General features: G+C 38.2%; 3 protein-coding genes across 3 annotated transcripts; all 3 read right to left on the bottom strand.

The window, feature by feature from the left end:
* Positions 1–958: 958 nt before the first annotated feature.
* LOC116327790 (putative gustatory receptor clone PTE01) lies at positions 959–1885 on the bottom strand. The gene has a single exon (XM_031749452.1). The coding sequence runs from the start codon at positions 1883–1885 to the stop codon at positions 959–961; it is 927 nt and encodes a 308-aa protein (XP_031605312.1).
* Positions 1886–16665: 14780 nt separating this feature from the next.
* Positions 16666–17622, bottom strand: LOC116327798 (olfactory receptor 4D1-like). The gene has a single exon (XM_031749458.2). The coding sequence runs from the start codon at positions 17620–17622 to the stop codon at positions 16666–16668; it is 957 nt and encodes a 318-aa protein (XP_031605318.1).
* A 2507-nt stretch (positions 17623–20129) lies between these two features.
* Positions 20130–21086, bottom strand: LOC116327797 (putative gustatory receptor clone PTE01). Its single transcript, XM_031749457.1, has one exon. It carries the CDS (start codon positions 21084–21086, stop codon positions 20130–20132), a length of 957 nt encoding a protein of 318 aa, XP_031605317.1.
* Between the last annotated feature and the right edge of the window lie 3070 nt (positions 21087–24156).

Raw genomic sequence — 24156 nt, 5'->3', positions numbered from 1 at the left:
TTTTACTGTGGTTTCAGAATAAATCTGTCAAGTTACTGTCAAAGAAAGAAAAACACTTTATAAATTTATTAAAAGAGCAATAGAAAAAGGGAACATGACAGAATACTCATTTATCAAGTGCAAATCAAGGGAATAAAAAAATTAACTAAATCACACAGCTTTCTATTAAGAAAGTGCCCCGGTTTTAAAAATAAGTAAAAGCAATTTTTGGATTTGCCATGAAGTTTTTCTAACACTGAGATAAGATTGTTTAAAAAATATTATTTGGGGAAATCACAAAAAAAAGAAAAGAAAACTGAAGGAAACTCGTTAAATGTTAAAGGTCCATTGAAGCAACCACTACATGATGAAGAAGAAAGTGCTTTTATCCCAGATTCACACTGAACTCTCCTCTGAACTCAGACATCCTATACATTAGAAACAAATCTAGTGCCAGACAATTTAGTGCACAAGTTTCACAGTTTTCTTCCTTTTAAAAGTCTTTTTTATTAGACAAAGGTTTCAATGCCATGTTGCTAATGGTGTTGATTGTGATGAAATCTTCTTTGTTGTAAAAGTTATGGTATCTTAGGTCAGTCTGATCAAATTAACTACATTTTTCAAAGATAAAACTTTTAAATTGGTCAGATATGACTGGAACAAAACATGAGGCCAAGAATCCGGCTTTACCACGTGATCGTACTTGCCACCAGGTGTGGATCAGTTGACAGATTAGGTCAACTGTGGTTCTTGCTTGAAAAACATCTTGATGAAAGCTGAGATTCATACCTGGAGTTCAGAGGAAATTAGATGTTGTTGAAGTAGCTTTAGTAAAGAAATACAATTACATAAAATGAATAACAAAGGTGTTTGAAAATTTGAATACATAGCATAAGCAGATTTTATTTGAAATGATTGCCGAATGTTACTTTCCTACATGGAGGAGATGCTCTAAGACAGTTTCTTGCTGAACAAATATTTATTTTCTCTTAAACAGAAGCATTTTACAGGATTGCCTTATCTTTGGCAAATTAAATCCATACATAAATGGGGTGAGTATTGGTTGACAAATGAGGAGATATATAGCCAAAATTATACGGACTTCATCTGGTACCTGAGCAACTAAAAACCTGAAGTCAATAGAGTAACAAATGCACCCAATAAACAGGTTTGACACAGAGACGATCTGAGGGGTGCAAGTAGTCACGGCTTTCTGCTTGTTTTCTGTGGATGTTTTACGGCAAACTGCCAAAATCTTCAGGTAAGAAACTGAAATGAGAGTGAATGGTAATAAAATACTCATTATGACAAAGAATATGATAGATAGAGAGCTTTGGATTGAAACTGAACATGAAAGTCTAATTATTAATTGGTGGTCACAATATACATTATCAATAATATCTCCACAAAACTTCAAACTGTAGATGAATGAATATGAGAGTAAAAAACTAACGAATGAAAAAATCCACACAAGCAGAATCAACAAAAACACTCTCTCTGTGTTCATAATGACATTATAGCTAAATGGATGACAGATTGCAATATATCTGTCATAGGCCATGGCTGCTAAACTGCAAAACTCAACAGAAGCACTTGTGTACATACAAGACATCTGCAGAAAACACCAAGTCAGGGTTATTCCATGGATGTCTGAGAACATCTGTGAGAGCAAAAGAGGATAGAGTGATGTGCTGCTGTTTATTTCATTCACACATAAATTACAAAGCAGTATATACATTGGCTCATGCAGCCTTCTGTCCACACGTATGACCACAATGAGGACTGTGTTGGCCACACATATAAAGAGGTACCAGAACAATATCATTACAAAATACATGTATTTTAAAGCTCCAACATTTCCATAAGCAGCCAGCACAAATGAAAAACTCTCACTGGAGTTTCCCATTTTCTGATTAATTTCACCCAGTGAATGAGATGGATCAGCAATAATATAAATTGTAGTTATCAGATCCAATGGCTGAGCAAAGTTTGTATTATATTGTTGAGATGTTGTTTTACATATACATGTTACCTCATTATGTTATATTTCTTCTCATCACCTGTGATACAATGTGCACATTAGCAATCATAAAACAAACAGAAAGCCGTTTTAGACTATACAAGATTCAAGATTCAAATCCAGAGATTCATCACATGTTAAGAACACATAAGTTCAGCTTCAGCTCCCTCCCAGCTGAACAAGACAAAAGCACCTGCTAACATTTATAACTGCAGCACAGAGAAGGAGGGGGCGGGGCTGGACTTGAGGTTTATAGCTAGAGACAATGGCATTCTTTTCCTTTAACAGACATTTCTCAAATTTTTGTTTCTTTTAAGTATGATACATTGTTAAATTACAACTTCAACAAATTGGTTTTCAGTGTTGTAGAGGAAGAATACGATAAGATAAGATAAGATAAGATAACCTTTATTAGTCCCACACGTGGGAAGATCCAAAGCCTAATTTGAATGTACACATTCAAATTAGTTTGTATTTTGTCATGTATTTGATTCTATGACCCACTGAAGTCAATTGAAATGTGAAATGTACAAGCCAACAAAACCACCTAATTTGAGATGAGATCCTGATATCACCAAAGTGGAACCCTTCTGCACTTGAATCTAGAAAGACATTCTGTCCATAAAAATTATGAACATAAAGAATGGCAAAGGAGAGCCCTGGGGAAGTCCCACTAGGAACAAGTCAGACTTCTTGCTAGCAATGTGAACCAAGCTCTCATTGCAGTTTTAAGTGGATCAAATGTTGTTGTACATCACATGTTGGTTGTTGGGATAACTTCCCATGCACTTCAAATATCCTAGTTGGCATAAAGAGGTGGTTGAACATTCCAGAACCAGGACAAAAACTGCTTTATTCCTCCTCAATCTGAGATTTGACTTACAGATAGACTCTTTTCTCTAGTACCCTTGCATTTACATTCTCAGGAAGGCTGAGAAGTGTAATCCATCTATAGAGGACACTATTCAGTCTGCTTTCTTAAAGATGTGAATCAATCTGCTAATCCAGAGGCACTGCCCCATATTTCCATGGAATGTTGCAGAGGCGTGCCAATCAAGACGGCCCCAACATCTATGGCCTCGAGAATCTAGTACTACTTTCGCCTCCTAAGTCACCTGCTGGTTTGCCAGAATTGGTTCCAGGTGGACAGGAAGTCTTGTTCCATGGCCTCAACAAACTACCCACACAACTGCATTTTTGCTTTAACTACTACCGAAGCCACACTCCGCCTGGCCTTCTAGAACCTGTGAGCTGCCTCTGAAGTCCCACAGGCTACTCAAGCCTGATAGGACTACTGCTTCAGCCTGATGGTTCCCTTCACCTCGGGTGTCCACATCTGACTCAGGTACTTCTAACAAACAGGCCACATTTACCTAGCTACAGATGCATGCCTCAATAGTGAAATGCCCCCTGATCCAATTAAAACCAGGTGGTGATCAGTTCATCTTAGGGTCTTTAATGCTGGATTGGAAGCAAAGAATAAATTTCGCCTAAATGACTTGTTTACCTCACATGAGTGTGATTTTATATTTCTGATGGAAAGATGGAAAATGTACCCGTTTCTCTGAAATGTATCTCTTTAAAACAAAGAACACAAAGTATGAGATACCACCAAACAATTTGAAGATGAAAGTTATCATGGTAGATGCAGGAGCAACATCATACATCATAAATGACATAAAAAAAATTCAAGAGCTTTGACAACTCATTCCAACCCGAGACCTGCTCAATGGAGTTAACTGGCAGGACCAAGTGCAGCGGGATAGCACATCAGAGAGGAACGGCAGTGATCGGTCTGCTAGACAGTGTTGGATGACACCAAAGAGCACATCTATGGGGAGGCACTGTACGTGCCTTCATATCCACATGACATCTTCGTAGTGGCCAAAGCAGTGAACAGAGGAGCAACAATCACCTTCAGCTGTTGAAATTTGTATTACTTACGAATGTGTAACCCACATAAAATGAGGGTATCACTTTAACAAGTGATAGCGATGAGAAAAGACAGCCTGCCCAACCAATCAGAATACACAGGTTCCAGTATGTTTTAACCAATGGGAAAGCAGCCTGCCACAAGAGCACCTGGCTGCTGTGTGTCCCCCCCCACCTATTCTGTGTCCTCTGCTCTGTGTGGGTTAATGATGGGATTTCCGGCTCTTTTTAGAGTACCGGCTCTTTCGGCTCGGCTCATTAGAAAGAGCCGGCTCTTTCGGCTTGTTTTGTTGCTTTAATTAATTTATTATTAACAACAATATAAAATTATGCACAAAAGGAATTACTAATGTAAAAAAAAGTGGTTTTATTTATATATGTTTATATATAAATATATACGGTGGCCCCTAGAGACAAAGCATGTACAAACTCCAAAGCACATTTCTAGTATTAACTGAACTTCCAAAACAGAGCTACCTAGATCACTTAAATCACACAATTGAAAGCATATGTGTATTGTTTGTGTATTTATACACAAGCACTCATATATATTCTAATAATTCAAAAAAAAGTTCATTTAGCTGTTACTACCACACACCAAATCCGGTCGTTGGTACTTCCTGGCTTGTGTAGCCACTAGGTAACAAAAGCTCAACACTGCATCCTGGAGCACTTCTGTTGTGTTTTGTATGTGTTTTGGAGTTTGTACGTGCTTCAGGGTTTGTACGTGTTTTGGAGTTTGTATGTGCTTCTGAGTTTTTACATGTTTTGGAGTTTTTACGTGTTTTGGAGTTTGTACGTGCTTCGGGGTTTGTACGCGCTTCGGAGTTTGTACGTAATATGGAGTTTTTACGTGTTTTGGAGTTTGTACGTGTCTCTAGTCGCCACCGTAAATATACTTTTACTTATTCGCTCCACATAAAATGTAATAAATAAATCATATAATACAAAAACCAACTATTTACATCAACTTTTAACTATTTAAATTTTCAGCTTTTTCCTTTTAAACAAATTTAAAGTGAAACAACACAAAACACTGCAAACCCCAACACAATTAAATATAAATTAAAATATGAAAACAAAAAGAAGATGCACATTCTCTGTCATATAGGCCTGCATGAATAAACTTTCTGAATCCTTTATCATCCGCAACTGAAAATAGTTGTGGATGATTACTATACCTTTGTAATGTGACGTTGTTGTCCCTGGCTCTCTTTCTCTCTCTCTCCCTCCTGCTCTGTTCCGGTGCTACTGCGAGTGTAACTACCGCCCCTCCCCCCTCTTCCCAGCGCAAAGCACAAGGCTCGCGTGCGGAGTGAAGCGGAAAAAAGTGCGAGAGAGAGGGTGAGAGAAAGAAAAAAAACAAAAACCCACGGCTCCCAATAAGGAGTCGGCTCGCGTCGTTCACTTCAAAGAGGCGGCTCTAAGAGCCGTTTCGTTCGCGACCGACACGTCACTAGTGTGGGTGTAGTCGTGCAGGCTGGCAGGAGAAAAAGAGTGCTGTGCTGCAGGATTATGTTCCCTGATAGACTTAAGTTTTTGAGTTAAAAAAGTATTAGATATAAGTTTGCAAAAAACTCTGCTGCAAATAACGTAGCTGGCTATCAGCTATCATCCATGTTGAAGGAAGTCGCAGTGAGTAAACAGGTGGATGCTGCAGTTTTCTGGTGACTTTAAAAAGTACAGTGTGGAGCTAAACTGTTAGCCTTCGTTAGCTCTAGTTGTTATCAACTGCCTGAAAGTTCATCTCAGTCTGCTTCCAGAAGTAAGGTAACACTTGAAGCACAACTTATGTTTGTTTTTATTCATGTTGAGACCTCATATTACTATCATTAAAGAGTAAAAACAAACAAAAAAAACCCAAAACATGCCCTATAATGTTAGAGCCCCTAATGTTCCGACTGAGAGACACCATACCATTGTCTTCGGCCATGATGCACTGAGATCGGGGAGCGCAAATTGTATGTCTCAGTTAGTCTCAGTCTGTTTTGCCCTTTATTGTTGTAAAATTGAATTCATCTGAATTGTCTGATTAATAATTGTCACATATGGAATAACTTTACTTTGTTTGATTGTAAGTTTTTTCATGTTGTATTTGGAAAAGTGTTTGTTTTGCAATTTACAAAAAGAGTTTTGACAATATATTGCAGTAATGCATAGTTTGTATAAGAGAGATGTTTTATTTTTGCAAATTTGAGTACTTTAATTACAAATTGATGTCAAATATGATGTCAACAAAATTCTAAGTTGTGAATTATAGCTAGCACAGCATAATTAATATTTGAATTACTCTTCTGATCCTGTCTGTTGAAAGGTCAGGGTTTTTTTGTATGCTGGATTGTTGCTGAGGTGGATTCCTCCAGTGAATTAGATGGCGAGCCTTTCCCACCTGGACTTGCAGAGAGTGAGAATCCCATTTTTTCCACGATTATCTGCTACACCTTGTGGTGTTGTAGGACTGTATCACTCACACTTTTACATACAGTTGGTTATATATAAGACCACTGACTGACATTTTCTCATGCCTATTTTCTTTCACACCCTGGGAATTTTTTGGACTATACTCCTTGGACGTGTTTTATTTGGGACTGTGAATAATAAGCTGTTGTGTAGAACATTCTCCACATGTGAGAGGTGTGTGAGATTTTAATTTGAAAGGACATTGTGTGTGAATGGGCGAATGACTGAATGTAGTGTAAAGCGCTTTGGGGTCCTTAGGGACTGAGTAAAGTGCTATACAAATGCAGGCCATTTACCATTTACATTGAATTTGTGTAATCAGTTTTGTAAAACAGTTAAGGATTCAGGTTACTAGGGTGCACCCAACATTGAAGACCAAAAGTTAACACTTGGCCAAGTTACTATATTAGTAGTTTATGTGTTTTACTTTTCTTTTATTTCTTATGTTTCCTTTTCCACAGTTGTAAAGTGCCTTTAACCTTTGTTTGTCAAACTTACGGTTTATTTCACTAAAGCCAGCTAATTCTTTCCAGTAACATTCTTGTTTCTGTGTCTCATTTAAACACACCCCTGTGCTTCTATAGTCGAACCTACTGGCCCATTGATATATTCTTTTCAACAATTCCCCTTACTGTGTTACAAACTGTTGAGGAGGATGTTGACAAATTCAAAGAGTGTCATGACATAAAAACCTGGCATGAAATCTTGGGTCATTGTAATTATGAAGGTCCAAAAGTTACAGGGTGTTGTAAAAGGGATGGAGATATGCAAATGTAGACATACCATCTCATTTATGCAAAGTCATTAATGCACAGGGAAAGTTTACCCAGCTAAGAAATAGGGAGCCAGACAGGAAAGCTAAAGAGCCACTGCAGCTAGTTTACACTGATTTGTGGATCAGCTTTTGGTCCTATGAAAATCAAAAGCATAAAAGGATATAGATATGTACAGTCTTTCACAGGTAACTGCTCCGGTACCATGTTTGTGTACATTCTAAAAACAAAAAGTGATGCAGTACAAGCCACTGGAAATGCTTTGACAGATATAGCACCTTATGGAGAAGTCCATTCAGGTAACAGTGCAGAATTCACAAGCTGGGACTTCCAAACATTTTTGCTACGTTTGGAAGTTGCTGTTTTTGCAAAGTTCTAAGCACGCTGACATTAAGTACCATCTTATTAGAAAAACTGTGGAATGGAAAGGTATTTTTTGAGTTCTGTCCTACTGAGAAAATGCTTGCAGATGTAATGACCAAACCAGCCACTAAACTAAAGTTGAAAAGGTTTGCATAAGACATGTTTGGCACTTGATAGTGTGTGGGGCGTGTTCAAACTACTAAGAGCCTAAACCTTATGGTGTTTAATGTTCTTTAAAGTAACCCAATGAGCTGGTCCGAGTGGTGATGTTAAGTGAAATGATTATATCTGTTGACGCCCTTACTCATATATTATGGTAGAGAGAGATGGTCTAAGACAGTCAACTTGGTGAACAAAGATTTATTCTCTCTTAAACAGAAGCATTTTACATGATTACCTCATCTTTGGGAAATTCAATCCACACAATGACCTGTGAGCAAGGTGTGAAAAAAGCATCACACCAAAGCTATCAGAAAATTTCAGTGTTATTGAAACAATGTTACAAATGTCTGTGAGAACTGCCAACACAGGAGCTGTTCCTGTGAAAGAGAGGCTGTACAAAATGGTGGCCAGGGAATCCAAAGTGTGAGTGTGTATGTGTGTATATGTGTGCACTTGTGCTTGAATATACATGCATGCTTGCATATGTGCATCTGACAACTGGGGATGTACCTGAAAATAACTCAGTTATTTACACTAACTGTTTTCTGCTGCATATATTTCTGTTGTACAGTCATTTTTGACTGGGAACAACAAGAGTGGGAACAAAAATGTTGAATAAAACATATGCATTTCTATGCAAACTGATACAATTCAATTTGTGGGTTGAAATCTTTTTTGTGGGCAAAGTCATGATATTTTAGGACAGTCTGATCAAATGAACTACATTTCTCAGAGAGAAAATTGGTCAGATTTGACCAGAACAAAACATGAGGGCTAGAATCCTGCTTTGCCACCCGATCCTACTCACCACCAGGTGGTAATCAGTTGACAGGTTAGGTGCTCTCTTTGCCAAAGCGTCCAGAAGATGGTGCCCAAGATCAGCCTTTGACTGCTGCCCAACATTATTTGAACCCAACCCCTATGGTACCTCCTGTCATTGGTGTGCCAACAGGAAGGTTGGCCTGTGTCTCCTCTTCAGTCTATGCCTTGCTGGGCATTGTATCTGTGATTGTAGGCCCGAGTTTCTGTGTTCTATGTGGAACTTAAGGAAAAAGCATTCCATTTCGCATTTCTTTTGACATTTAGAGTACCATCGACTTCAGTAAACAGTTCTTGAGCCCATTTTCTGTAAGATGGTGTAAGTTCATATTAGTGCATGATCTGACTGCTTATATATCACTGCTCAGTTTTTAGGTTTTAGTTTAGTTTTAGGTTTTCAGTATTATAGAGGAAGAAGATAACCATTTTGTCATTCTTAAGGGAAATTCAAACTTTTCTACAAATATTTTTAAGTGGTCCAAAACGCTCTTCTTTAACCTTTCTTTGCAAAATGTAGCAGCGCACTTTGGCACCAAGATTGCAACTTCTCTGTCATCTATCATTTGCCAAAAAAACCCCCAAAAACAATACTAATATTGGAAACGGGTTGCCAATTTATTGCTCTACTGCCCCTTCTTTGCAATTTGCAGTAGTGAACTTTTCTGGCACCGGGATGCCAGTTTCTCTATCCCTATCTGTCCCTCTTTTGCAAATGTAGCAGCAAACTTTTCTCTGGGATTCCAGTTTCTCTGCATCTATCCATCTTTCACAAAATATAACAATCCTGACACTGCATTGCCAGTTTTCTTCTCCAATATTGGTCATTTGCAAACACGGCAGTAAACATCCAATACACCAGGATGCTATGTCTGTGAAGGTTCTCAGTCATCCAGGTCATCGTAGTCTAAAGGAGCTTAGAAAGAAAAGCGTCTGGACTTCTTTCAGTTGCTTGAAGACGTTTCACCTCTAATCTGAGAAGCTTCTTCAGTTCTAAGGGTCAAATGGTGGAGAGTCCCAGATTTAAACCCAGTGGGAGTTTCCCCCCAAAGAGGGACAAAGGACCCCCTGATGATCCTCTACCTAATCACATGAGCCAAGGTGTGAAAGCGGGTGTGGGTCCCAATCAGCCAGGGTTTCGGGTGAGCTCACTGTGAAACCTGGCCCCACCCTATCATGTGATTTCCTGAGGTCAGATGGCCCAGGATGTGAGTGGGCATTAAGGCATCTGGGAAGGGATCTCAAAACTGGATTTAGATGGCAGACAGTTGGTATCGTAAACCACCGCCTCTGTTCAAAGATGGTCGCTCACAGTGGACGTAAATGGCTTCTTTCACTCCTCTTTCAAACCATCTGCCCTCTCTGTCCAAAATGTGAACATTGGCATCCTCGAAAGAGTGACCTTTGTCCTTTAGATGCAAATGGACAGCTGAGTCTTGTCCCGTGGAGGTGGCTCTTCTATGTTGTGCCATGCGCTTGTGAAGTGGCTGTTTGGTCTCTCCAATGTAGAGGTCTGGGCATTCCTCGCTGCACTGTACCGCATACATGTTAAGTTTGTGTTTAGGAGTTTTGTCTTTCGGGTGAACCAGTTTTGTCTGAGTGTGTTGCTGGGTCTGAAGTACACTGGGATGTCGTGCTTGGAGAGAACCCTCCTGAGTTTCTCTGATACACTGGCTACATAGGGGATCACAGTGTTGTTGCGTCTGTCTTTCTTATCCCCCACAGCGGCCAGGGAGGCAGAAGGACAGCACATCAAGAAGGCCCTGAGTAAATGTGGTTATCCCAGTTGGAAAGACACCTAAAGAAAGCTCCAACCGATCCAGGGGAGAAGGACAACTGCTGCCCAAGCGAAAACCTGTAGTGATTCCATATGTGTCAGGAGTATCGGAGCAGTTGAGACGCATTTTTTCTAAACACCGAGTCTCTGTGGCTTTTAAACCCCAAAACACGCTGCGCCAAAAACTGGTCCACCCCAAGGATTGGGTCCCCCGACACAAACAGAGTAACATAGTGTACGCTGTTAAGTGCCAGGAGGATTGCCAGGATTTATACATCGGGGAAACCAAACAACCTCTGGCGAAGTGGATGGCACGACACAGAAGAGCTACCTCGTCAGGCCAGGACTCTGCAGTCTATTCACACCTACAGGCCAGTGGACACTCTTTCAAGGATGAGGATGTACACATCTTGGACAGGGAGGAACGCTGGTTTGAGCGCGGAGTCAAGGAGGCCATTTATGTGAAAAGGGGAGGACCATCTCTGAATCGAGGAGGGGGCCTAAGGGTACATCTTTCACCATCTTACAATGCTGTGATTGCAGCCATTCCCCAACTCTCTGTGAATGGTACTCATAGCCATTGATCAGTGGTCTTTGATCAGTGGGTTTTGGTCAGTGATTGTTGATCAATGGTCATGGGAATTTGCATAATTAGATTAAGGAACTGACCTCCCAGCCCATTGTTCCTGTTCGTACTGTTTATAAGATTGGGGAAACCTGCAGTCAGCTGAGACTGAAGAAGTCACTTGGATGAGTCACGAAACGTTTCTCCCACAAAACGCTACGTCCAGATGAACAGATTCAACTTTTTGGAAATCTTAATGATAATAATAATAATAATTTAGTTCAGGGTGTAGTATCGGGGAGGCTGGTTTGGCACAGCCAGTGAGCATCTTCTTATCATGCCTTCCCTATTTCAGTAGTGGCCGGGCCAGAGAGAGCAGAGCTGCTGCTAGACAAAAGTACCAGAGCCAGGAGAGTCGGCACTGGAAAGTGCCACGAATGACAAACTTTTTCCGTGTAAAAGAAATTAAAACCCACAACACAAAAAGATTGGGTTGGGTCTTTTGTGAATTCCAATATTATTTTATTTTAGTGTATTCGATTGTTTCTGTTGTTCCTTAACATTGCTTCATTGCTGGCTGAATGTGTAAAGCACTTTGGTCAACTATATTTATTTTAAATATACAATATACATTAAGTTGAAGAAGAAGAAGTTGGAGGGCAAAACAGTACAGGGTCCCTCTTCCCTCCGGCCATCCTTTGAAATTTTTTTAGTTTAGTTTAGCCAAATTGCCAGATAACTCCTGTGCTATCAGACGCACTAACTGGTGTCAAATTTGGTGTGTAATTTTATATGATTTCATCAGAAAAAGCAAATCCAGAGAGCAGGAGATTGTTATGTTTGTGCCAATTGCCCTCCGCAGGTAGGTCCAATCACAGCAGGTCAATCTGCTCTGCGAAAGAGCTGTGTAGCTATGTTTAACTGACCCAGTGTAATGATTGATGTATATGTAGCCACCACCTCAAATCAGATAGAGTCAAGTAAAATGAGTCAAGTAAATGCCTCAGTCATTAATACTCAAATTCAGCAATAGTCAAATCAGGTATGAAGGCTTTTTATTTACTATCTGGTAAGGGAGATTAAAATATTGTAATTCTTTTCTTTCTAATTTAACCTTTTCTCTCATTACATTTCTGTGATTTAACTTTGAAGTACCATTTTATCCTTGTGCTTTACTTCTCCCTTCATAAAGTCCTCTCTGAGTTCCTGACACACACAGACCCACACATGTACAGTCATCATCATTTATATCCACATACTATTGCTTACCCAAATGTGTCAAATATATATGACCTTTAACTGCCTTATTTAAATGATCTAGTCACCTTGATCATCACCTTTCACCTGTCTGATCATAATTAGTTATGATCACCTAACAAAGTTTTGCTGTAGCAGAGAAGCACCTACACTGTAAAAACGATAACTAGTAATTGTTGATTTGAGTAAAGTTTTCAAATTAAACTGACTTAGAAATAAAACTTTCCATTTACAACCTAAAATAGCTTGTCTGCCCAACAAATTTCTTCCATTGTTGTCCTAACTAAGATTTTCTAGCGAGCATAACAAAGATTATCAACTTTTGAGTAGATTTTTTGAGTCGAGCTGGGAACCGGTGGGAAACCCCGTAGGTGACTGGCACACGTCGTGGTCTGAATAAGTTTGAACTAGACCAAACGAGTCTGAGCAGACTGTGTGATAGTGGTTTGTCGATGTGTTCTGAACTGAAAACCTGCTAAGAAACTTTGAACAAACGTGGCCAAAATTGGATGAAAATTACAATTTTTCGACCATTACAGATTTTACCTGGTCTGAAGTTGGAGTGTATTATTTGACCATTTTTTGGACAGGTGCGGGAGCTGCCGCCATTTGCCCTAGCAGGTAAGCTAACGACATCTGTTATTAGGATTTTCTACAAGCGCTAGGCTGCATCCTCCTGAGGACCCAGGAGGGTGGAACGAGTAAAGCACTGAAAAAAAAGCCAAACAATAACATATTTAAGTCATCTAAGGGACTTATATATCATGTTTAAGCTAGCGAAGGACCGCGGGGGTTGAAAATGATATGCCAGGAGTTCGCTGTTCTCGCTGCTCTAGCGAGCCTTGAATCCCAGCTAGCTATCGAAGCTGGTGGTAACAGACGTCTCCAAAACGTAGAAGCATTTTTGCAAAAATGTGTTGTCTTAATAAACTGAGCAGATATTTGAAATTTACACAGCTACATTCTCGCCTGAAAATACCTTAAAAGTTTACTTTGTGACCCAGAAAGAGTAATAAGAGTAATATTAAAACTAAGTGGCTGCCGCCATTGTTTGAAACTAGAATCGGCTGGGCAGCTATGAATTCTGGCATAGGGTGGGCCACGAAGGATACACCTGACCCATCCTTCAAAGCTGTGGAAAGTATTGTATTGTTTTGAGAGCCTTTTGTTGGTGGAGTTAAGTATTGATTTTATGTACAATTCCACGGGTAGACGCGATCTGTACGGTCCGACTTTGCATCGTGCGCAGTAAGGATCGTGGAGTCCGATCCGTAACTTTTTTTCTCGTTTTTTTTTCTACATTATATTGAAATGTTTCATTATTGCAAACATTTTCTCTCAGGCGGAGAGAGGTCGTGGAGTGTCAGCCTATGGTATCTGAGGTCCAGGAGAGATGACCTGCGCTGTTTTCCTCTGAGGAGGTAAGACTGTCCTAATTTATTTATAATTTAATTATTATTCAAATTGGGCATGATTTATACTTATATTGAAGCAGTACGGTATTTGCTGGGGTAATGCATTGGCCAACTTTATTATCTTGTGCTACCACTCCAGTCAAGGCCCTTGCCAGTGTTATATTGAAATCCTTACCCTGAACATTTCTGCCAGTACAAGAGTCCCCATGCTAAATCGAAATTGTGAAACAGAAAGGCAATCTCATAATTTTGACTTAGCATGTATTTTTTTTTTTTGTGCTAGAAATAGGACTTCTATAGTCTGAGATTGTTAGGGAAAGAATACTAAGGCAGGTCACAGAATCTGATTGGTCACAGATTTTGGTGCAACTTAGAACATAATATGTATTTTCATATTGATACTGGGTTTTGTGGGAGGTGTTTCTATTCCAGTGCAAAAGACGTATTCATGAGAGATTTTTTTAGTAGGTAGGTTTTGCTGTTGATGACACAGTCAGGCATATAACATGGTGCAGACTGTCCAAGACAGCTACCCAGGAATTTTCTGTGCTGAGTAAATGACAATATTTTGGTGAATGTATTGTTTAGATATCTGAACATTTCATCGGATCACAAGCAAAGACCTCCTGGGGACCTTCAATGCATCCCTTGACAAAGTTGTGCCTGGCCTGCTGAAACTGTACTGGTCTAAGAAGGAGCTCTTGGTGAGGAGATGGAAGACCTCCTGGATAAACTTGATGAACAGGTGAGTGAAGTGCTCCTTTATCTGACATTTGCAGAAGAGAGTATACTTTTCTCTTAACAGAAACTGAAAAAGATGTTGGCTTCAAATAAAACACATCAGTGGATATGTCCGTAAAATGAATGTCATGAGTCATTGCTTTGTTCTTATTTGGCAGTATTTTATTTAATTTGTAAAAAGAAAGTAAAATTGTTAACATGGTGGTGTTGTTGTTTTTTGGGGCGGGGGGGTTGTATGCGTTTTGCGTGTTGCTGGGTCTGACCTGTGCTTTACTCTCATTACTATGAGAGTTCTGATTTTGCATTGTGTATAGTACACCATGTTACTTCACTAATTGAAATTTTTGTTTTCCACTGAACACTCTTTAGACATCCAACACTGTGTCCAACGGGCACTGAGAGGCCTGCCCATTTTCCTCAAGACAAGATGCAACAGAGGTTTTCCTGAAGTGCTTAGTAAGTACAAAAAACTAATGCAAGTAAAACTAATTGCTATGAGATGTTTTTAAAGGATGAGTTTATCCAAAATGGAAATGTACACTTTCTCAGTGCAGTCCAGATAATTTTATAGTGGGGATTGCAGTTGTCATAACTCTCACTCCTTTTTTTCTGCTGAGCAGCTGCTGGGCATTGTTAGTGGTTGTTCCATAGCAGAAAATATTTTTGTACAAAACTCACAAGGTGGCATTAATTAAAAAAAAAATAAGCTTTTTTCTTAAAACCTCCATGGGTCAAACGACCAGCATGGTATAGAGGTTAAAGTTAAAATCTTTAGAAATTTGTTTTGTCTTTAGTTTTTCTTAGCTTTCAATAATTCTTATTTTACTTTTCTTCAGGACACTGACATTTTGGAACCAGTGTTGAACGGTGCATCAGTTGCCATCCTCACCATCCTACAAGATGACGATGCTGATACGTCTGTGCGAGAACATCCAGTTGTGTTGGAAGGGGACATTGTGCTACATAACATTCCAGATCTCTCTACTGCCCTGGCACACCTCTTTGGCCTTCTGTATGCCCTCAACATTGATTACCCAAAGCAGATGAGTTTTACCTTTGAAGCAATTCAGGCCATCTTATTTTGGCCTGGTCGGACAATATGAAGGTGAAGTGGATAAATCATTATTCGAAATGTAAATTTTAGTCAGATGAATCTGTATTGTTGAGAATATATGGTGAAAATTTGTCTTGTAGTATTTTAAAAGATTTGTTATAGTGTTAGTTTCCTCTTCATTGATGGTAACATTTCTAATACCTTTTAACTTCCATAGTTCATCATAGTAAGCCTGTGTAAAATGTCAATGTCTGGGTGCATAGGCAATCGTTTGTGGCACTACCCTATTTAATGTGCAATAGTTATGTTCAGCTTTACAAGACGGTCAGGGTGTGTGTGTGTGTGTGTGTGTGCATGAATTATTAAGTTGCTGGACACTTTTCTTTTTTGGTTCTGGACTCTGGAATTTTAACGTTCTCTGCTGGGGTGCTCAAAGCACCCAAAAGAAACTGGCAACACGTTTTTGTTTGTTTGTTATTTCTTTTCTTTCTTTCTTTTGTTTTTTTAACAGAAATTCACCCTACTACCCATGACATTCTGAAATGTACTGAAAAGACTGTTGAACAAAATAAATAAGCTTTTAGATAACATTGAATTGTGCTTTGTTTTATTCTATATCTATTTATTAAGTGTTTTTCAAGTATAATAACAACATACATTTTCCTTTGTTTATATAGGTAAATTTTCAACTCACTGGAGTAAGAATTGTATGATTACTCAACAAGAATATCTGTGTTTGGTGAAGGCAGAAATACATGGCATTGAAACCAGAATTTCTTCGTTAGACTTCCAGGATTATCCTAATTAGGTGAACAAGAAGATCCAAGTTGGCAGAACTTGTAAATCTTAGTTGAGTCAACAACAGTTGGCAAAAGTTGAGAAAACTCAAAAATCTCTTGCATCATGTTGCCTTGAAATTTTAAGTTTTCTCAACATTTTCTTTTTTACAGTGTAAAAACATACAACAACAATTTTAGGGACAGTGTAATAAACAAAAATGTTGTTCCCTGTCTAAGGGCAAAACCCTGCAATAGATGGTTAAGCTGCCATGAACCTGAAGGTTTATTCAAACTGCCTTTTTATTTTAAAACGATCATTGTCATCATACTCAAATATTTAATATTTTTTTCCCGAGCTATTACCATTAACCTTTCACTTAGAGCTCAGGAGAAAAAAGAAAATATGAGGTTCCAGAGTAGCTTTTGCAAAACAAATTAAAATAAATAAATACATTTTAAAAAATGGATTAATGAGCATTTTATAAACATAAATACATGACATGACATTTTCTTCATGTCTACAAAACAGAAGAAGATTGCTGACTTTTATTCTGCAACAGAGCACAGATGCTCTAAAGCACTCTCTTGCCAAACAAAGATATCGATTTTCTCTTAAACAGAAGCATTGTACATGATTGCCTTATCTTTGGCAAATTAAATCCATACATAAATGGGGTGAGCATTGGTTGGCAAATGAGGAGATATATAGATAAAATTACACGGACTTCACCTGGCACCTGAGCAGCTAAAAGGCTGAAATCAATAGAGTGAAAAATACACCCGACAAACAGGTTTGACACAGAGACGATCTGAGGGGTGCAAGTAGTCACAGCTTTCTGCTTGTTTTCTGTGGATGTTTTTCGACAAACTGCCAAAATCTTCATGTAAGAAACTAAAATGAGAGTGAATGGTAAATAAATACTCAATAACACAAAGAATATGTCAGATATAAAGCTGTGGACTAAAATTGAACATGAAAGTCGAATTATTAATTTGTGGTCACAATACACATTGTTTACAATATTTCCACAAAACTTCAAACTGAAGATGAATGAAAATGAGAATATAAAACTAAGAAATGAATACATCCACACAAGCAGAATTAAAATAAACACTCTCTCTGTGTTCATAATCACATTATAGCGTAATGGATGACAGATTGAGATATATCTGTCATAGGCCATGGCTGCTAAACTGCAAAATTCAGCAGAAGCACTTGTGTACATACAACACATCTGGAGAAAACACCACGGCAGGGTCACTTCATGACTGTCTGAAAACATCTGTGAGAGCAGAAAAGGATAAAGTGCTGTGCTGGCGTTTATTTCATTCAGACATAAGTTGCTAAGCAGTATATACATTGGCTCATGCAGCCTTCTGTCCACATTTATGACCACAATAAGGACTGTGTTGGCCACACATATAGAGACATACCAGAACAATATTATACTAAAATACATGTATTTTAAAGCTCCAACATTTCCATAAGCAGCCAGCACAAATGATACAGTCTCACTTGAGTTTCCCATTTTTTGTGTAATGTCACACAATGAACAAGACAAACTAATAATAATCAAACATCAGGAATCACAAAACAAAAAGCAAGCAGGTTTATACTTTACAAGATTCAATTCCAGAGATTCTTCACATGTTAAGAATACATAACAATAAGTTCAGCTTCTTCTCCCAACTCAACAAGACAAACTCTTTTGCTAGTATTTATAGCTGCAGCACCGAGGAGGATAATGAGGTGGGCGTGGCTAAACTTGAGGTCCAGATTTAGAGACAATGGCATTCTTCCTCTTTTTTGTTTGTTTTAACTACCATAAATTCCACAGGTTTTCAGAATTGTAGAGGATAATAACCTTTTTATTCTTCTCAAGGGAAATTCAAATGTTTCTTAAGTGGTCCAAAATTGGATTTGAATTTCCACATTCTCAACTTTTCATATAAAAAAAATCAACTACACTTTCCAAGTCGAAACAACATTCTGATATTGTTCATGTTGATCCTAGTGGTTTGGATAATTCCTGCCATATATCTTGATGTCATCCATGTAGAGGAGGTGACAGTTGCTCCATTCCGTCGTCGGTCTTGTTAATTATCTTGTATCATGTTGTTCTCCAGAGTATAGAACATCCAGCTGCAAATTTGGTGAAACTACTACAAAATCAATCATCAACCTATGGCCTAATGTGTCCTGGTGCAATGCTCATCTATGAATATCCTTATATTTAAGCATTGTGTTTGTTATAGACAAGCTGTAGTTTGCAAAGGAGTCCAAGAACAGAATACCCCTCAGGTTCAGATCAGCCAGACCTTTCTTCATAATCATACCCCAAGAAGCTGTCACTGATTGTGCCCATTTCAGCAATGAACTCTCCCAGTAGGACAATTCACAGTTTTCATATGACACCAGAGCTTCAGGGAAACATTCACCAAGTGGCCAAAATAGTTCCTCCCTGCCCTCCGGTCATCCTTTGAACATCTTTGAGTTTAATTTAGCCAAAATGCTGGACAATTCATGTGCTATCTGAGACACTAATTGGTATATGTAAATGACCATGGCAGACCTGATGACATTTTTCTGCTTTTCAGCATCTTTTATTTATACTCAGGGTTGCTGTTCATCCACACACAGCAGCAGTTTTCCCACTTTCATTTCATTTTTACACATTTCATTATAAAAAGAATATCCAGAGAGAAGGAGACTATGGATTTGTGCCAATTGCTCTCCCCAGGTGGGGCCACTGTTTGCCCTAGTTAGGGAGGGCAAAGAAGCACAGACATGGAAGTACACTTATGTTTACACTGAACATTTCGGAACAATTCTCTATGCTGTTGCATGATGGGGCAGAAGGTTGAGGGTTGCAGATACAACAGACTCAACAAACTGATTTGCAAAGCCAGTAATGTTGTGGAGGTGGAGCTGAACTCTCTAAAAGTCATGTTGGAGAGATGGATGTTGTAAAAGATAAGGACAATACTGGATAACAACTCCCACACACTCCTTGACGTGCTGGCCCAGTCAAAGCACATGTACACACTACGATAGTCGCACACCCTTAATATCACATCCTTTACAGAGAAAATTGCAAAGTCAGTATAGTAAGAGGGGCAACTCAGTGTCAACCACATATATGTAATTTTGTCTACTATCCCAGGATATTTATAATTAGCGCTGTTTGTATTTCTGGAGCTATTTTGTGACTTTGTTATTTTGTAACTTGTATTATATCGTATCATATCATTTCATTTAGTTTAGTTAGTTACTGTTCGTATTCTCTCGGAGCAACTGTGACCGCCTAAATTCTCCTGAGATTAAGAAAGTGTTCTGATTCTGATGAACTGAACCAGTGTAATGATTTCTGTATACAGTCCCCATCAGCAATCAGATACAAATGAATCCACTAAATGTCTCACTCATTATTTCTCAGATTCAACAATACTCAGATTAACATGAGTATTAGATAGGAATTAAGAAGTGCACTTCTTAATTCCTATCTAATGAGTGAGCTTAAAATGATGTAGTTATTTTCTTCCTGATTTGATCTTCTCTCTGGTTACATTTCTGAGGGGATGACCCAAACAGTACAATCACACTCTTTCCTCCAGTAAGAAATTCTTCTACCCATTTCCTGTAAATTGGTATAATTTTATGGTAGCGCATGGGGTCAACACAGATTCACTGATTCAAATGAGCAACTCAGCATTTACTGCTGCAACTTCCTGATAACTATATGATTGGGGTTTTTTTTGTTGTAGCAGAGAAGCACCTAAAACTATTCTAAGGACAATGTAATAAACAAAATTTTGATTTCCTGTCTGAGGGTAACATCATGCATTGCAGATTATGTCAGGAATTCAGTGGAAATTAGAGGTTGCACAGTAGCTTTTACAAAACAATTTTAAAAAATGAACTGAATTAATGAAATGGGCCTTTTCTAAAGGTAAATACCTGACATAATCAGATTTTATTTTCTTCACGTGTACAAACCATAATATGTTTGATGAATGCTATTCCACCACAGATGCTCTAAAACACTCTCTTGCCAAACAAAGATATTGATTTTTTCTTAAACAGAAGCATTGTACATGATTGCCTTATCTTTGGCAAATTAAATCCATACATAAATGGGGTGAGCATTGGTTGACAAATAAGGAGGTATATGGATAAAATTACACGGACTTCGCCTGGCACCTGAGCAACTAAAACACTGGAATCGATAGCGTGAAAAATGCACCCGACAAACAGGTTTGACACAGAGACGATCTGAGGGGTGCAAGTAGTCACAGCTTTCTGCTTGTTTTCTGTGGATGTTTTTCGACAAACTGCCAAAATCTTCATGTAAGAAACTGAAATGAGAGTGAATGGTATGAAAATACTCAGTAACAGAAAGAATATGTCAGATATAAAGCTGTGGACTGAAACTGAACATGAAAGTCTAATTATTAATTGGTGGTCACAATACACATTATTAACAACATTTCCACAAAACTTCAAACTGAAGATGAATGAAAATGAGAATATAAAAATAAGAAATGAATACATCCATACAAGTAGAATTAGAATAAACACTCTCTCTGTCTTCATAATCACATTATAGTGTAATGGATGACAGATTGAGATATATCTGTCATAGGCCATGGCTGCTAAACTGCAAAATTCAGCAGAAGCAGTTGTGTACATACAACACATCTGCAGAAAACACCACGGCAGGGTCACTTCATGACTGTCTGAAAACATCTGTGAGAGCAAAAGAGGATACATCGATGTGCTGCCATTTATTTCATTCAGACATAAGTTGCTAAGCAGTATATACATTGGCTCATGCAGCCTTCTGTCCACATGTATGACCACAATAAGAACTGTGTTGGCCACACATATAGAGACATACCAGAACAATATTATACTAAAATACATGTATTTTAAAGCTCCAACATTTCCATAAGCAGCCAGCACAAATGATACAGTCTCACTTGAGTTTCCCATTTTCTGTGTAATTTGCACAGTGAACAAGTTTGATCAGTAATAATGACACGAATGGTCCAATTTCCTTAGGGATTATGAAGTATTTTGATTCTGATTCTTTTCGATATGAATAAGAGCACCCAATCCCGATGGTTTAGCAATGTTTCTATTATTCTGTTCAAATCTGTTTTAGACATGCATACTACCTCATTATGACATGTTCCTTCTCAACAGCTGTTATACCTGTTACACAATGTGCACATCAGTAATCAAAGAACAAACAGTAGTTTTATACTTTACAAGACCAAAGCTCAGAAATCACCTCCTTTCCTCCCAACTGAATGAGACCAAAGAATGTGCTAACATTTATAGCTGCAGCACAGAGGAGGAGCGATAAAGTGGGAGTGTACTTGAGGGCCAATGACAATAATGGCAATGGAAACTGGCATTCTTCTTCTTTAACAGATATTTCTGACTTTTTTTAAAATCATGCATTCTAAATTCATAAAGTCAACACAACACAGTATAGCTTTAACAGGTTAAGCAGAAGAAAATGGATGGATGGATTGGTTGGTTTTCTGCAAAGAATCTTTTGAGTGGTATAATCTATACTGTGTTTAAAAATAAAGTTGGGATCCACTCTAAATTGTAAATTTAAAAAATGCAATAACATGCAAAATGATTTGGGCCCTTTGTTTAGTGGCTCTGTTGTGTAGTGGTTTACACATCTGCCTAATCAGTTTGACCCCAGCAGGAGACACAAATCTCTTGGAGTTTGCATCAGAAAAGACATCCAGCATCTGCTAAATCAAATATGTGGACCTACCACTGTGGGCAGGACACCTTTTCTTATCTCCCTTATGAAAAAGGGAGCAGACAAGCTGCTTAAATGTGTTAAGAGGAAGTCCTAGTGTCGTTTGTGTAAATATGTAATTTATGTTTTATAGCTTTATAAAAGGGGAACAATTTTGTGGTTTTTATAGGTTATTGAGAAATAAGAACTGATTCTGCTCACTTAAGATGGAATTATGTTGTATGTGGTCAATAATGTAAAATGACTCCTGGTTTAAATGAAAAGCGCTGTGGTGCTAGCAAATTTTGTTATCTAAAAGCCTGCACTAAGCTCACCCCAGTTCCACTTCAAACACTTGGATTACTTGGAATAATACTGATCATGAGAAAGACTTTATTGCCCAACGTCTCTTTTATAAGCCAGACCTGGTCAAGTTAGCAGCCATACAAAACATCTAAAAAATACTACAAGTATAAGTATAAAACCACCACAAACACAGTTTAAAAATACAAAACAAAACAAAAAACAATAATATAAAACAGCGGTCCCCAACTTTTTTTATTCCCAACAGACAAGTTTATCCACAACAATATTTTCACGGACCGGCCTTTAAGGTTTCACGGATAAATACAACAAAATAAAACCAGTCCCAGTACCAAAACGAGAAGATTTATTCATAACACATGGGAAAAGACCCAGAGACACAGAGTTAATGATAAAAACAATTTTAAAAAATAACACTAAAAACAGATTTAAAAACCCTGAAAACGATGAATTTCGCACTCGAGCCTCAACTCTCGCGGCACGGTACCAAACTCATGGACCGCTACCAGTCCATGGCCCGGGGGTTGGGACTGCTGATACAAAACATTAAAACACAGAGTGGCTTCTCAAAGGAAACATCAATAAGTCTCCTTCACTTTATTCCTTATTATGCTTTTAAATTTTTTAAAGCATAATAATTAAAGTCATTTTGGATTTTTCTCTATATTCCTTGTCTAAGGTGAATAGAATGTCTGACATATCTGTCAGAACTCTAGGTACATCAAGAAGCAACCCTTTCGAAGAGTATAGCTGGTAACGTTTGGTACTGGGACAGGGAAACTGTAAGATTACCTATAACAGCTTAATGAAGAAAAATACCAGTGCTGTTTTCTTCGAATGGTCAGTGATGGCTAACCCACCAAATTATAAAGAACGCAGTGGTAAGTCAGAGACATTATGATAAAACATAGTGATGCTTTGTAGACTCCTGAGAACTGAAGAGGAAACATACAGTGTGTCACCATAATCAATTACAGGCAAAAGGGTAAAAAGTAAATCAGGATTTATTTCTAAAGTAAAAAACAATTTTCCCTTTAATTTTCGTAATAAGACTAGCAATGTGTATATTAGAGAGAAACTTGTCATCGAACTTCTTACCCAAATATTTGTAGCCATGTACCATTTCAGTGGTTTTGCCAACATCTGTGCCAACGCTAAGACCATCAAACATCCGTGGGTGAGCTTGTGAGAACACGATAAATTCTGTTTTATGAACATTTAAAACCAATTTTAAATGCAGAAAAATGGATTGTAATAAGTGAAATGCATTCACTCCCTTCTCTAAAGAGGGTGCAAATGTGGATATGACAGTGTCATAAGCATAAAGATTTATTTTTTCTGGAAAGCTTTTACCCAAATCATGTATAAAACAGAAAATAAAGCAGACCCCAAAATGGAACCCTGTGGGACACCTTTTGCCCACTCAAGAAAAGCCCAGTTATTGTTGTTTATCTGGCTTGTTGCCAGAATTCTGAAGGGTTGCATGTTTAATCGGCTGAGAATCAATAATAATGACAATATCAGGAATAAATTAGCACATTTATTCACATTTTTGTGTGTCAGAGCCCTAATTCTATTCATGAGATGATGACTGAGGTGAAGTAGATGAGGAAGACATTTTATTAAGATGACTGTAGTGTGGCATCTTTCCTGCATGTTTTTGCTTCTTTGGTGAAGGGGAACCCTCCTCAAACATAGGTATGATCCTCCACATCTTAAGTCTGTAGGTGCAAACATGAAATAAAATCACCTCAGGAACCTATGACATCTGCTCCATCTTTAGTCTACTACATATGTGGTTGGTTTTTAGCCACATACATAAAATTTGATTTTGTGGCGAACTCCATCTGGCCATTTTGTGGCTTCCGCAAAACTCACTCCTATATATTTTTAATGTATCAATTCAGAGCTTATGAGAATCTATGAATGTTTTGGAAAATGCAGTTTCACACTAATATTCTTTTTTTCAGTGAA

Source organism: Oreochromis aureus, linkage group 16, assembly GCF_013358895.1.
Source record: "Oreochromis aureus strain Israel breed Guangdong linkage group 16, ZZ_aureus, whole genome shotgun sequence".
NCBI lineage: Eukaryota > Metazoa > Chordata > Actinopteri > Cichliformes > Cichlidae > Oreochromis > Oreochromis aureus.
Note: the sequence above shows the minus strand (reverse complement) of the source record. Positions and strands in the feature narration are given on the sequence as shown.